At 45.4% G+C, this 12295-nt stretch overlaps 1 protein-coding gene and 1 long non-coding RNA gene across 4 annotated transcripts in view; one reads left to right on the top strand and one right to left on the bottom strand.

The window, feature by feature from the left end:
- The window catches only part of LOC111547672, a 12105-nt gene extending 4106 nt beyond the window's left edge, over positions 1 to 7999 (bottom strand). Inside the window, exons 1-3 of one of the 3 annotated variants that reach the window (XR_002733187.3) lie at positions 7861 to 7999; positions 7121 to 7267; positions 6094 to 6549 (exon numbers count right to left, since the gene is read on the bottom strand). This is a non-coding gene — a long non-coding RNA (uncharacterized LOC111547672). Of the gene's footprint in view, positions 1 to 6093; positions 7268 to 7860 lie in introns of those variants that run through there. The other 2 variants (XR_002733188.2, XR_002733189.2) reach the window with 2 other exon arrangements.
- A 1123-nt stretch (positions 8000 to 9122) lies between these two features.
- The window catches only part of TMEM50A (transmembrane protein 50A), a 21413-nt gene continuing 18240 nt past the window's right edge, over positions 9123 to 12295 (top strand). Inside the window, exons 1-3 of the mRNA XM_026455949.1 lie at positions 9123 to 9281; positions 11268 to 11373; positions 12181 to 12293. Coding sequence (XP_026311734.1) covers positions 11281 to 11373; positions 12181 to 12293 — 206 coding nt within the window. The 5' untranslated portion in view covers positions 9123 to 9281; positions 11268 to 11280. The remainder of the gene's footprint in view (positions 9282 to 11267; positions 11374 to 12180; positions 12294 to 12295) is intronic.

The following is a 12295-nucleotide window of genomic DNA, read 5'->3' as shown; positions in this document are numbered from 1 at the left end:
TTTTTTTTTTTTTTTTTTTTTTTTTTTTTTTTAATTTTTTTTTTTGAGACGGAGTCTCGCTCTGTCGCCCAGGCTGGAGTGTAGTGGCCGGATCTCAGCTCACTGCAAGCTCCGCCTCCCGGGTTAACGCCATTCTCCTGGCTCAGCCTCCCAGTAGCTGGGACTACAGGCGCCCGCCACCTCGCCCGGCTAGTTTTTTTGTATTTTTTAGTAGAGACGGGGTTTCACTGTGTTAGCCAGGATGGTCTCGATCTCCTGACCTCGTGATCCGCCCGTCTCGGCCTCCCAAAGTGCTGGGATTACAGGCTTGAGCCACCGCGCCCGGCCCATTTATTAAATAGGTAATCCTTTCCCCATTTCTTGTTTTTGTCAGGTTTGTCAAAGATCAGATGGTTGTAGATGTGTGGTATTATTTCTGAGGGCTCTGTTCTGTTCCATTGGTCTATATCTCTGTTTTGGTACCAGTACAATGCTGTACTGTAGCCTTGTAGTATAGTACTGTTGGTTTAAAGTCTGTTTTATCAGATATTAGAATTGCAACCCCTGCTTTTTTTGTTTTCCATTTGCTTGGTAGATCTTCCTCCATCCCTTTATTTTAAACCTATGTGTATCTCTGCATGTGAGATGGGTCTCCTGAATATAGCACACTGATGGGTCTTGACTCTTTATTCAATTTGCCAGTCTGTGTCTTTTAACTGGGGCATTTAGCCCATTTACATTTAAGGTTAATATTGTTATGTGTGAATTTGATCCTGTCATTATGATGTTAGCTGGTAATTTTGCTCATTAGTTGATGCAGTTTCTTCCTAGCATCGATGGTCTTTACAATTTGCCATGCTTTTGCTGTGACTGGTATCAGTTGTTCCTTTCCATGTTTAGTGCTTCCTTCAGGAGCTCTTGTAAGGCAGGCCTGGTGGTGACAAAATCTCTCAGCATTTGCTAGTCTGTAAAGGATTTTATTTCTCCTTCACTTATGAAGCTTAGTTTGGCTGGATATGAAATTCTGGGTTGAAAATTCTTTTCTTTAAGAATGTGGGCCGGGCGTGGTGGCTCAAGCCTGTAATCCCAGCACTTTGGGAGGCCGAGACGGGTGGATCACGAGGTTAGGAGATCGAGACCATCCTGGCTAACACAGTGAAACTCCGTCTCTACTAAAAAATAAAAAAAATTAGCCGGGCGAGGTGGTGGGCGCCTGTAGTCCCAGCTACTCGGGAGGCTGAGGCAGGAGAATGGCGTAAACGCGGGAGGCAGAGCTTGCAGTGAGCTGAGATCTGGCCACTGCATTCCAGCCTGGGCGACAGAGCGAGACTCCGTCTCAAAAAAAAAAAAAAAAAAAAGAATGTGAATATTGGCCCCCACTCTCTTCTGGCTTGTAGTTTCTACTGAGAGATCTACTGTTAGTCTGATGGGCTTCCCTTTGTGGGTAACCTGACCTTTCTCTCTGGCTGCCCTTAACATTTTTTCCTTCATTTCAACCTTGGTGAATCTGACAATTATGTGTCTTGGAGTTTCTCTTCTCAAGGAGTATCTTTGTGGCATTCTCTGTATTTCCTGAATTTGAATGTTGGCCTGCCTTACTAGGTTGGGGAAGTTCTCCCGGATAATATCCTGAAGAGTGTTTTCCAACTTGGTTGCATTCTCCCCATCACTTTCAGGTACACCAATCAGACATAGAGTTGGTCTTTTCACATACTCCCCTATTTCTTGGAGGCCTTGTTTGTTTCTCTTCACTCTTTTTTCTCTTAACTTCTCTTCTCACTTCATTTCATTCATTTGATCTTCAATCACTGATATCCTTTCTTCCACTTGATTGAATTGGCTCCTGAAGCTTGTGCATGCATCACGTAGTTCTCGTGGCATGGTTTTCAGCCCCATCAGGTTATTTAAGGTCTTCTCTACACTGTTCTTGTCAGCCATTCGTCTCATCTTTTTTCAAGGTTTTTAGCTTCTTTGCAATGGGTTTGAACATCCTCCTTCAGTTCAGAGAAGTTTGTTATTACCGATCTTCTGAAGTCTACTTCTCTCATCAAAGTCATTCTCCGTCTAGTTTTGTTCCATTGCTGGTGAGGAGCTGTGTTCCTTTGAAGGAGAAGAGGCACTCTGATTTTTAGAATTTTCAGCCTTTCTGCTTTGGTTTCTCCCCATCTTTGTGGTTTTATCTACCTTTGGTCTTTGATGATGGTGACCTACAGATGGGGCTTTGGTGTGGATGTCCTTTTTGTTAATATTGATGCTATTCCTTTCTGTTTGTTAGTTTTCCTTCTAACAGTCAGGACCCTCAACTTCAGGTCTGTTGGAGTTTGCTGGAGGTCCACTCCAGACCCTGTTTGCCTGGGTATCACCAGCAGAGGCTGCAGAACAGCAAATGTTGCTGCCTGATCCTTCCTCTGGAAGCTTCGTTTGAGAGGTGCACCTGGCTGTATGAAGTGTCAGTTGGCCGCTACTGGGAGGTGTCTCCCAGTTAGGCTACTCGGGGGTCAGGGATCCATTTGAGGAAGCAGTCTGTCCATTCTCGGATCTCAAACTCCGTGCTGGGAGAACCACTACTCTCTTCAAAGCTGTCAGACAGGGACGTTTAAGTCTGCAAGTTTCTACTGCCTTTTGTTCAGCTATGCCCTGCCCCCAGAGGTGGAGTCTACAGAGGCAGGTAGGCCTCATTGAGCTGCAGTGGGCTCCACCCAGTTGGAGCTTCCCGGCAACTTTGTTTACCTACTCAAGCCTCAGGAATGGCGGACACCCCTCCCCCAGCCTAGCTGCTGCCTTGCAGTTCCATCTCGGACTGCTGTGCCAGCAGTGAGCAAGGCTCCATAGGCATGGGACCCTCAGAGCCAGGCACGGGATATAATCTCCTGGTGTGCCATTTGCTAAGACCGTTGGAAAAGGGCAGTATTAGGGTGGGAGTGTCCCGATTTTCCAGGTACCATGTGTCACGGTTTCAATTGGCTAGGAAAGGGAATTCCCCGACGCCTTGCACTTCCCAGGTGAGGCGATGCCCTGCCCTGCTTCAGCTCACACTCTGTGGGCTGTACCCACTGTCCAACAAGTCCCATTGAGATGAACCCGGTACCTCAGCTGGAAATGCAGAAATCACCCATCTTCTGCATCACTCACACTGGGAACTGTAGACTGGAGCTGTTCCTATTCGGCCATCTTGGATCCTCTCCCTCTGTTTTTTTTTTTTTTTTTTTGAGATGGAGTCTGGCTCTGTTGTCCAGCCTGGAGTGCAGTGGTATGATCTTGGCTCACTCCAATCTCTGCCTACCAGGTTCAAACGATTCTCCCACCTCAGCCTCCTGTGTAGCTGGGATCACAGGCACACACCACCACACCCAGCTACTTTTTATATTTTTAGTAGAAATGGGGTTTCACCATATTGGCCAGGATGGTCTCAAACTCCTGACCTCAACTGATCCTCCTGCCTCAGCCTCCCAAAGTGCTGGGATTACAGACGTGAACCACTGTGCTGGGCCAAAAATACGATTTCTTATTTCCCACATTGCCAATTCTATTTCAACTAACTATAATAGCTATGTCCATTGAGCACTCAAGTGTGTTCTAGAAACTGTCCCTGATTCTGGGGATATATCCAGGAATGAACTGTAGCCCCTGTTATTAGGTAATTTGTAGTCTGACTAAACCATTAGAAATTCAAAAAATAGCTACTTTTGGCTGTTATGGTAGCCCAAGCAGACTAATACAACACTTAAGGATTTCAATCACTGAGTGGTACCACCTTAGAATGTGAAAGACAATGACGATGTACATACCTTGCAGAATAAAATCCTACAAGATCCTCATGCTGTAGCTCCTGGCTACCTCCCCAGGAGTTAGATCACTTATCCCTATCTCCCTGGCCCACCCTTCTCTGTCACATGGCTTCTTTGCTGACCCTGATACACATCACACTTGTCCTCTCTACCTGGAAGTTGTATCCTCCATACCCACATGGCTCACTTCTTCACTTCATTCAAGTCTCTGCTCAGATGTTACTTCTTCAGAGAGCCCTTCCTTCACACACTATCTTGCATAGCAGCCTCCCCTACAAGTTGTCATCTTTCTCCTTAACTTTTGTGATGGTTAATTTTAGGTGAAGAGAATGGCATGAACGGGGAAGCAAAGCTTGCAGTGAGCTGAGATCATGCTACCGCACTCCAGCCTGGGTGACAGAGCAAGACTCCATCTCAAAAAAAAAAAAAAAAAAAAGTTAAAGTTCTAGTAATCAAGAAAGTCCAGTTCAATTTGGTTGCCCTTTTCTGATGATATTTTTTTGAGTTCTAAAACAATCTTCTTTCCAAAGAGTCATTTTTTTTGCTGTATGAGCTTTTGCCACAACTTACACATAATATCAAATAACTCAGGTGCAGTTAGTGTATCCTTTTCTATGCTCCTTATAACTTCTTCAAAGATCATCAAGCAGTTCTGGACAAAAGGCATATATATTTCTGTTGTACTATAATCTTGTTTCTTCATTCTCATCCTTGATGTATTTCCAAATTAGAGAAGAACACTCTTCTTTTCCCATATTTTGAAAATAAGACTTAATGGCAGGCCAACATTTTAACATCTTTTCTATGGCCAGTAACAACGATAGCCATCTTGTAGGCACATGTTGAAGGATTCTATTTTCTTTTTTTTTTTTTTTTTTTTTTTGAGACGGAGTCTCGCTCTGCCGCCCAGGCTGGAGTGCAGTGGCCAGATCTCAGCTCACTGCAAACTCCGCCTCCTGGGTTTACGCCATTCTCCTGCCTCAGCCTCCCGAGTAGCTGGGACTACAGGCGCCCGCCATGTCGCCCGGCTAGTTTTTTGTATTTTTTAGTAGAGACAGGGTTTCACCGTGTTAGCCAGGATGGTCTCGATCTCCTGACCTCGTGATCCGCCCGTCTCGGCCTCCCAAAGTGCTGGGATTACAGGCTTGAGCCACTGTGCCCGGCCAGGATTCTGTTTTCATTTCGACAAAGTCAAAAACCTCATGAAGTGTCTCTGCATGTTTTGAGGAAACTGAAAAGCAACCCAAAACTTTGATTGTGAAAGCCTCAGTATCACAGGAAAGCAAATCACAGCCCTTTTTAGCAGTCTTGTATACCAGTTGTGCAGGCCGTTTAGCAGGTAAAACCTTTTCTTTTCCTGTGGTGAGAAGTTTGTAGACTGAATGGAACTTGCCAAAATTTACATTTGCACTGTCTGCTGAATATGCAGATAGGTGAGCAAAGTCTAGTTTGCATTTGGACATGCTATCAATAATTGTTTATGTTTTCTGAGGTTTCATAAAAATTTTCATAGAAATCAAGAAGGCAACTTGAAACTCCACTTTTCAAATCAAAGTACCTAAGAGCTAGGGGGAACACTTTTGTATTGCCATGATTCGATACATTACTTGCTATCCTGTAGAAAGCATGATTATTGGTGAGATCTGACAGGATCAGTTCTACACTGTAAGGGCCAGCACATCTGTTACCAAAATCTCCCCTTTTTTTCACCCACAGGATATTTTAGTTACAACCTCTGAATCAGGAAATGTAACTTCACTCAGTTTCATAGAGCAATCAAGGGAAGGATAGGTTGTGTGGTATACCCAAGCTAATTTGCTAGTTCATCAGCTGCTATTTTCTCTTTCTTTTTTTTTTTTTTCTGAGACAGAGTTTCACTCTGGCTGGAGTGCAGTGGTGCAATCTCGGCTCACTGCAACCTCTGCCTCCTGGGTTCAAGTGATTCTCGTGCCTCAGCCTCCCCAGTAGGTAGCTGGGATTACAGGTGTGCACCACCACGCCTGGCAAATTTTTGTATTTTTGGTAGAGATAGGGTTTTGCCAGGTTGGCCAGGCTAGTCTTAAACTCCTGGCCTCAAGTGATCCACCCGACTCAGCCACCCAAAGTGCTGGGATAATACGTATGGGTCACCATGCCTAGCCTTTTGTTCTTTTTTTTTTTGAGACAGAGTCTCGTTCTGTCACCCAAGCTGGTGTGCAGTAGCACTGGCGCAATCTTAGCTCACTGCAACTTCCGCCTCCCAGGTTCAACTGATTCTTGTGCCTCAGCCTCCTGAGTAGCTGGGATTATAGGCAGGGGCCACCATACCCAGCTAATTTTTGTATTTTGAGTAGAGAGCAGGTTTCACCATGTTGACTAGGCTAGTCTTGAACTCCTGGCTTCCGGTGATCTGCCTGCCTCGGCCTCCCAAAGTGCTGGGATTACAGGCGTGAGCCACCGTGCCCCACCAGCAGCTGCTATTTCCGATTGACCATTGGTGTCATTTTGGGAAACGAAAACACTTTGAATTGATTCAAAAGTACTTGATTGTCTCATCCCAGACTTGTTATATTCAATGTCTGTATGTTTTTTCACATCCCCTTCTCCACCATGCCCAACCGCAAATTATTTTCTGCATATTGTGCAGTATGCTCTGTTTGGGTTACTTACCTCCCTAATCCAGCTGTATATGTCCTTCCATCTGTCATTAAAATAACATAGCCGTTTAGCCTTTTTTTTTTGGTATTGTCTAGGTCATACTGGCGTTGGTATTATACTTGTCATGAGTTTCATTATCTGAACTCTAAGAAAACATGGTCACAATTCACAAAGTTTACTGTCTTTCTACATACAAAGCACACAGTTAAGTAGACTGTTAACACTCAAGATTAGGACTTACACTGTACATACTTAGAACTTAAAATTGCTCTGAGAGGATGTAACAATGGATGATCCATTATTGTGGACCACAAGTCATGGCTGCCAATTCAGAGGTTAACAGAAGGCAGACAATCGCCATATTCACTTAAGGCTTGTCTTCAGTCTCTTTTTGGGTGGGGGGAGGCACCATACAGTTTTTGTATTCCTCCCATCCCCAACTTTCCTCACTCATTGCTGAAAATCAGGACTTTTTGCACTCAGGAGTTTCCTAGAATGTGGGACTTTCAGGGACAGTTCCAGGCTCACCAAAAGTAAAGTTCATTCCCCTCCCATTTTCATGGGTGAGAGCCTGTTTACTATTTCCAAATCTGCTTGCTACTTTGACTTTAGCAAATTATAGTTAGCCTTTCTGAGAAGTATAGAAGTTAAATCAAATAAAAACTTTTAACCAGATCTTTTGGAAGGTTTTGTTTGGATACACCTGAAGTACTTACCTTGAACTTTGTGGCATATAGTACGGCTGTTGCAGTTTGTTTCTTTAAGGATAGGAACAGTTCTGAGACCATCTGGCAAGTCAGGGTTGGCTATTCCTAAAGATTTAGCTGGGCTGGCTTTTGCTATTTCTAGCAGCTCCATTTTATCTACAAAAGACAAACATTCATTAAGTCCCAAAAACGTAAAGAATGACAAATTAAGCATTTATCTTATTAATAAAATATAAAGATGTTCACTCATGTTTATAAATATTTGACAATCATGTTAAGGCCAGTAAAGATAAAAAAGGGTAGGGGCAAAAAACACAAAGAGAAAGGAGAGTTAATATCTTTTCTCCCGCAGTCATTAGCTTATTAAAAGCTGAAATCAAGGTTTGTTTAAAGCTGCTCAGAGTTGGTAAACTAATGTTAAGTCATTAACAGGAATTTAAAAGGTTTCATTAAGAACTGCCTGCACTAGATTCCTCCATCCTGAGACATTAAACAACGACGATAAACCTCCTGAGTGGTAAGAACGCATCCATTTAAAAATAGGCTATAGATTATACTATGTAGTTTTATCTACTAATCTGTTAATGCCCCCCCACCGAAAACAAACAAACAAAAAAAACCCAAAGGGATATAAGTTTCATCTATCAAAGGAAACAACAGTCACCTTGGTTTCCATCCCACTCATATACTGCCGCCGTACATGTAAATCAGATGAACCTGCGCGTAGCTCTTAACGACAAGTGACCCACCTTTTTAACTTCAGTGAAAGGAAGTTCTGCTCCGCGACCTCTTCCTGGATCTCTCCCTTCACCCTCTGTGTTCTGTCGGGTGCACCATAGGGTCAAAGCCGCAGCAACGCCGTCTCTGTGTGATCGCATATGCCCTTTTGTAGCACGACCTTCCCCCGAGAGTGACCAGCTACCGGACAGGCACCACGGAGGGGTACCGAGCACCTCCCGGACCGGCGGCTGCTGGATCGCGAGTGCCTCCGCTAGGGAGACTGCACGTTGCCCCTGTGCTTCCTCCGGTGGCGCCTTCTGCAACGAGACCTCGACCCCGCTCCCTCTCCGGGGCTGGATCTGACTCCTCGACGGCGATTCCAGACGCGAGACCCAAACTGACGGCTTCCAGAAGAGGGGCGAGCCCGGCCACAAGTCGTTCACAAAGCTAACACATCGTTGCTTCTGGCTTCTTACCGTCCTCCCCTTTGTAAACGGTCACCTCCCGAAAACCCAGGCTCTCTTCCAACAGTGGTTCTCAAGCGAGGAGATCTTCCCCGAGGGGGAGGGTATTTGGCAAAGTCTGGGGACATTTTTGGTTCACTGGGGCTGCTACTTGCATCCACCGGGTGGAGGCGGGGGATGCAGTTACACATTCTAAGCAGCACGGGACATTACCCTCCCCAACCCAGACAGAATGAGCCGGCCCAAAACGTCAGTAAGTGCCCAGGCTGAGAAACCCTGCCTTAAACAAACAGCAAAGAAAGGCCAAGTCCCGTAAGTGGGTCACCGCGCCGGGACTGGGGTCCACGGGACACCCCAGCCACACCTAGCCGGGAAGTCCCCGCCTCCTGGAGCTGAACCCGCCCCTCTCCCAGAGGTGGAACTGCGAGGGGGCGGGAACAGGCACGGAGAAAATAAACAAGACTAAAAAGTCCTGAGTAGCGCTGTGTGGCTGCAAACCGGAACCCACCTTTTGCACCACATGGGACCCGGCACTCTTCCTGCCACCCACACCTGAGAAGGCTGGGGGGCCGACCCCAGTACTAGAAAACACTCGTCACCTCAATCAAGACGGGTACAAAGGCCAACGGACGCCTTCCTTTAGAAAGCTCAGCACACAGAGCAACTTCCCACGCCTACCCTCGAAGGGCGTACTCCAAGCTAGCACTTCCGACGTCCAGCTGTGATCTTAGAGCTGCGGAGAGCCCCCGCGGCAAGCGCCCGGGCCTGCGCAGACGCGTTGGCATGGTGGGCGTGGCTCCCTCCGGAGCCGGCGCCCAGCCCTCCGCCCCGTGTCCGCATGCGCGGCTGAGCCGCGGGGGTGGTACTGCTGCATCCGGGTGTCTGGAGACCGTAGCCGTTTTGTTTTCTTAGCTGAAACCCGGGAGTGAGGCCGGTAGGCGCGGCACTACACCGGGGTCCGGAACCACTGCACGACGGGGCTGGACGTAAGTGTCGGGCGGGGAATGGGGGCAGGAGAGGAGCGGCTTCAAGGCTGGAGAGGCCTTGGAGCCGGGACCGTCTGATGGGCTGGTGCCCACAGTACGGGCTCGTTGCCGCCACCCTCCGGGAAGCCGCAGACCGGGACTGAGCCTCCGCGGACCTCTCCTCTCCTGGGTCCTGCGGCGCCTGGAGAAGGCGACCGCGTCCAGACCCGCCAAGACGGAGACGGGACCGCGCCCTCCCCCAGGACATCCCAGGATCCTTGGAAATCCCCCGGTCCCCCACTTTACAGCTGGACAGGCCGAAGCCCCGAGAAAGGAGTGTGGCCCGTCCGGCTCCCTCAGCGAGGGGTGGCCGGGCTGAAGGTGGCTCCCCCATCTTCCAGCCGCGTCCCTCGAGACCTAAAATTCCCAGAGTTTGGAGGGCGGGGTCTGGTTTGAGCGTGCCAGTCGTCGTGCAAGAAAAATGGATTCGGGGCGGGGCCATTGGGATGAACCGAAAATAACACTTACTGGATTGCAGTTCTTCCCGGGGAGGAATCAAATGAGTGAATTTCCTAAATTGAACTTGTCCCAAAGGCATCTTAGCACTGGCTGTAATCATGTATTTTAATATTTAATTTTTAAAAGAAGTTAAAAAATGGGAGACGTTGCTCTTCTTTAGGGTGTCATGTTTTTGGGCAATTATAATTGCTGGCTGCACAGTAACTTAAGGGACTCAAGTTCGCCGTAGGAATTTGGGTGTTCTCAAGTTATACGTATTTCAGGTTTTTTCATACTCTGAAATAGAGATAACATGGCTGTGTCTCAAGTCAGGTCTGTACAGCTCGGCTTACAGGAGTGTTTTATGTAATTTGTAAAGACAGTTTGGGTTGGCTATATTTAAATAGCAGCTGGATTTTTGTAATCTGAATTAATATTAATCACAATTTTGTACTTTCTTTTGGCTGGAAACACCCTTTAGGATCAGAGATAGGGATATTAAAATCAAGTGAATGTTCTTTACATAGAAATGACACCAAAAGGCAGGCTTGCAGAAAGAAAAACAGTGAAGTGAATGAAGTGAAAGGAGGATGTGGGTAGAGGTAAGAACGGCAGTGCAATGTTTAATTTCTTAATTTAGGTGTGAAGAAACGCACGTTCTGTGATAAAATATGCAAATTAGAGAATTATTTTTCATTTGAATCTGTACTTCTACATAGAGCCAAAGTTTATCACTTGTCTCTCTACTAATGTTAGTACTCCTAGACTGTAAACATCAAAGTCATCTAATAAGTTTGGAATCAAAATGATACAAAAGAGCTCTTGTGGATTAGTAACTAATTCAATACCTACTTAGAAATAATGGGATGTGACAGATTTTCAGGAGGAGGTCAACCAGTAGTTAAAATTTTTTCAATATTTGGAGACCCACCTTTGTTAATGTTGCTTAAATATATCCAAACCATTTATTTCTATTTATTTATTATTATTTTTGAGACAGAGTCTTGCTCTGTCGCCCAGGCTGGAGTGCAGTGGCATGATCTCGGCTCACTGCAACCTTCGCCTCCCAGGTTCAAGCGATTCTCCTGCCTCAGCCTCCCAAGTAGCTGGGATTACAAACATGCACCACCACACCCGGCTATTTTTTGTATTTTTAGTAGAGATGGGGTTTTGCCATGTTGGCCAGGCTGGTGTCAAACTCCTGACCTCAGGTGACCCACCTACCTCGGCCTCCCAAATTGCTGGGATTACAGGCGTGAGCCACCACGCCCGGTCCTCAAACCATTTTTTACATTAAAAAAGATACTAAATGAATCCAGATGTTACTTTCGAAAGTTATAACGTGGAAATTCATCAAAAACTAAATCAAATATTCTGAAGAAGTGTGTGGAACCAAAATAAAGCATTTGTAATTTCACTTTAATTATTCCTGAGCTATTAATTATTTTTCAGGTTTGAAGCAAGTAAATGGAAGTACTTTATTTAATTATTTGTTTGTTTGTTTTTAAGTGACCTGAAAAAAATGTCTGGATTTCTAGAGGGCTTGAGATGCTCAGAATGCATTGACTGGGGGGAAAAGCGCAATACTATTGCTTCCATTGCTGCTGGTGTACTAGTAAGTGTCATTGATAATTTGGACCTCATTTTTTGGTGCGTTTGTGTTTATGGGTTTTGAATTCTGCAGGGTGTTTTAAAATATGTACTAATTATTTTATCTTTGACCACTTTGACCATGCTGATTATTTTGTTGTTTATGGAAAGCTGTTAGTTCCACTTTAAGAGTTTATGGTTTAAAATTTGATTAACAGAGTGGTTGGGTTATTCTGCATGGTAAAACTAGCATAATAAAACATTTGTTCATTATATGGATTCTATCTCCTTTTAATGAGTACATTAAGGTACAAGGAAGTGTTTAAGAAGCAATCAGGTCAAAACCAGTCAATAGATATGATTGCATTTCTCCATAATCCAGTTAACTTTCTTCTCAGTCTCATTAAGGAAAAGAAAAGTGCTCGGTTTGGCAACAGATACACTAAAATTGGAATGATATAGAGAAGATTAGCATGAATTTTTTTTAAAAAAAAAAAAAGCAAAACCAAGGAGGAAACTCATTAAAATACATTGTGTAGAAGTAATTTACAGAATAAAATTTTTTTTTTGTTTTTTGAGACAGAGTCTCGCTCTGTCGCCCGGGCTGGAGTGCAGTGGCCGGATCTCAGCTCACTGCAAACTCCGCCTCCCGAGTTTCCACCATTCTCCTGCCTCAGCCTCACGAGCAGCTGGGACTACAGGCGCCCGCCACCTCGCCCAGCTAGTTTTTTTTGTATTTTTTTTAGTAGAGACGGGGTTTCACCGTGTTAGCCAGGATGGTCTCGATCTCCTGACCTCGTGATCCGCCCGTCTTGGCCTCCCAAAGTGCTAGTTTTTTACAGGCTGGTGGATTATCATAGATGCAGCTGTTATTTATCCCACCATGAAAGATTTCAACCACTCATACCATGCCTGTGGTGTTATAGCAACCATAGCCTTCCTAATGT

Source organism: Piliocolobus tephrosceles, chromosome 1 (assembly GCF_002776525.5).
Source record: "Piliocolobus tephrosceles isolate RC106 chromosome 1, ASM277652v3, whole genome shotgun sequence".
In the NCBI taxonomy this organism is placed as follows: domain Eukaryota; kingdom Metazoa; phylum Chordata; class Mammalia; order Primates; family Cercopithecidae; genus Piliocolobus; species Piliocolobus tephrosceles.
Note: the sequence above shows the minus strand (reverse complement) of the source record. Positions and strands in the feature narration are given on the sequence as shown.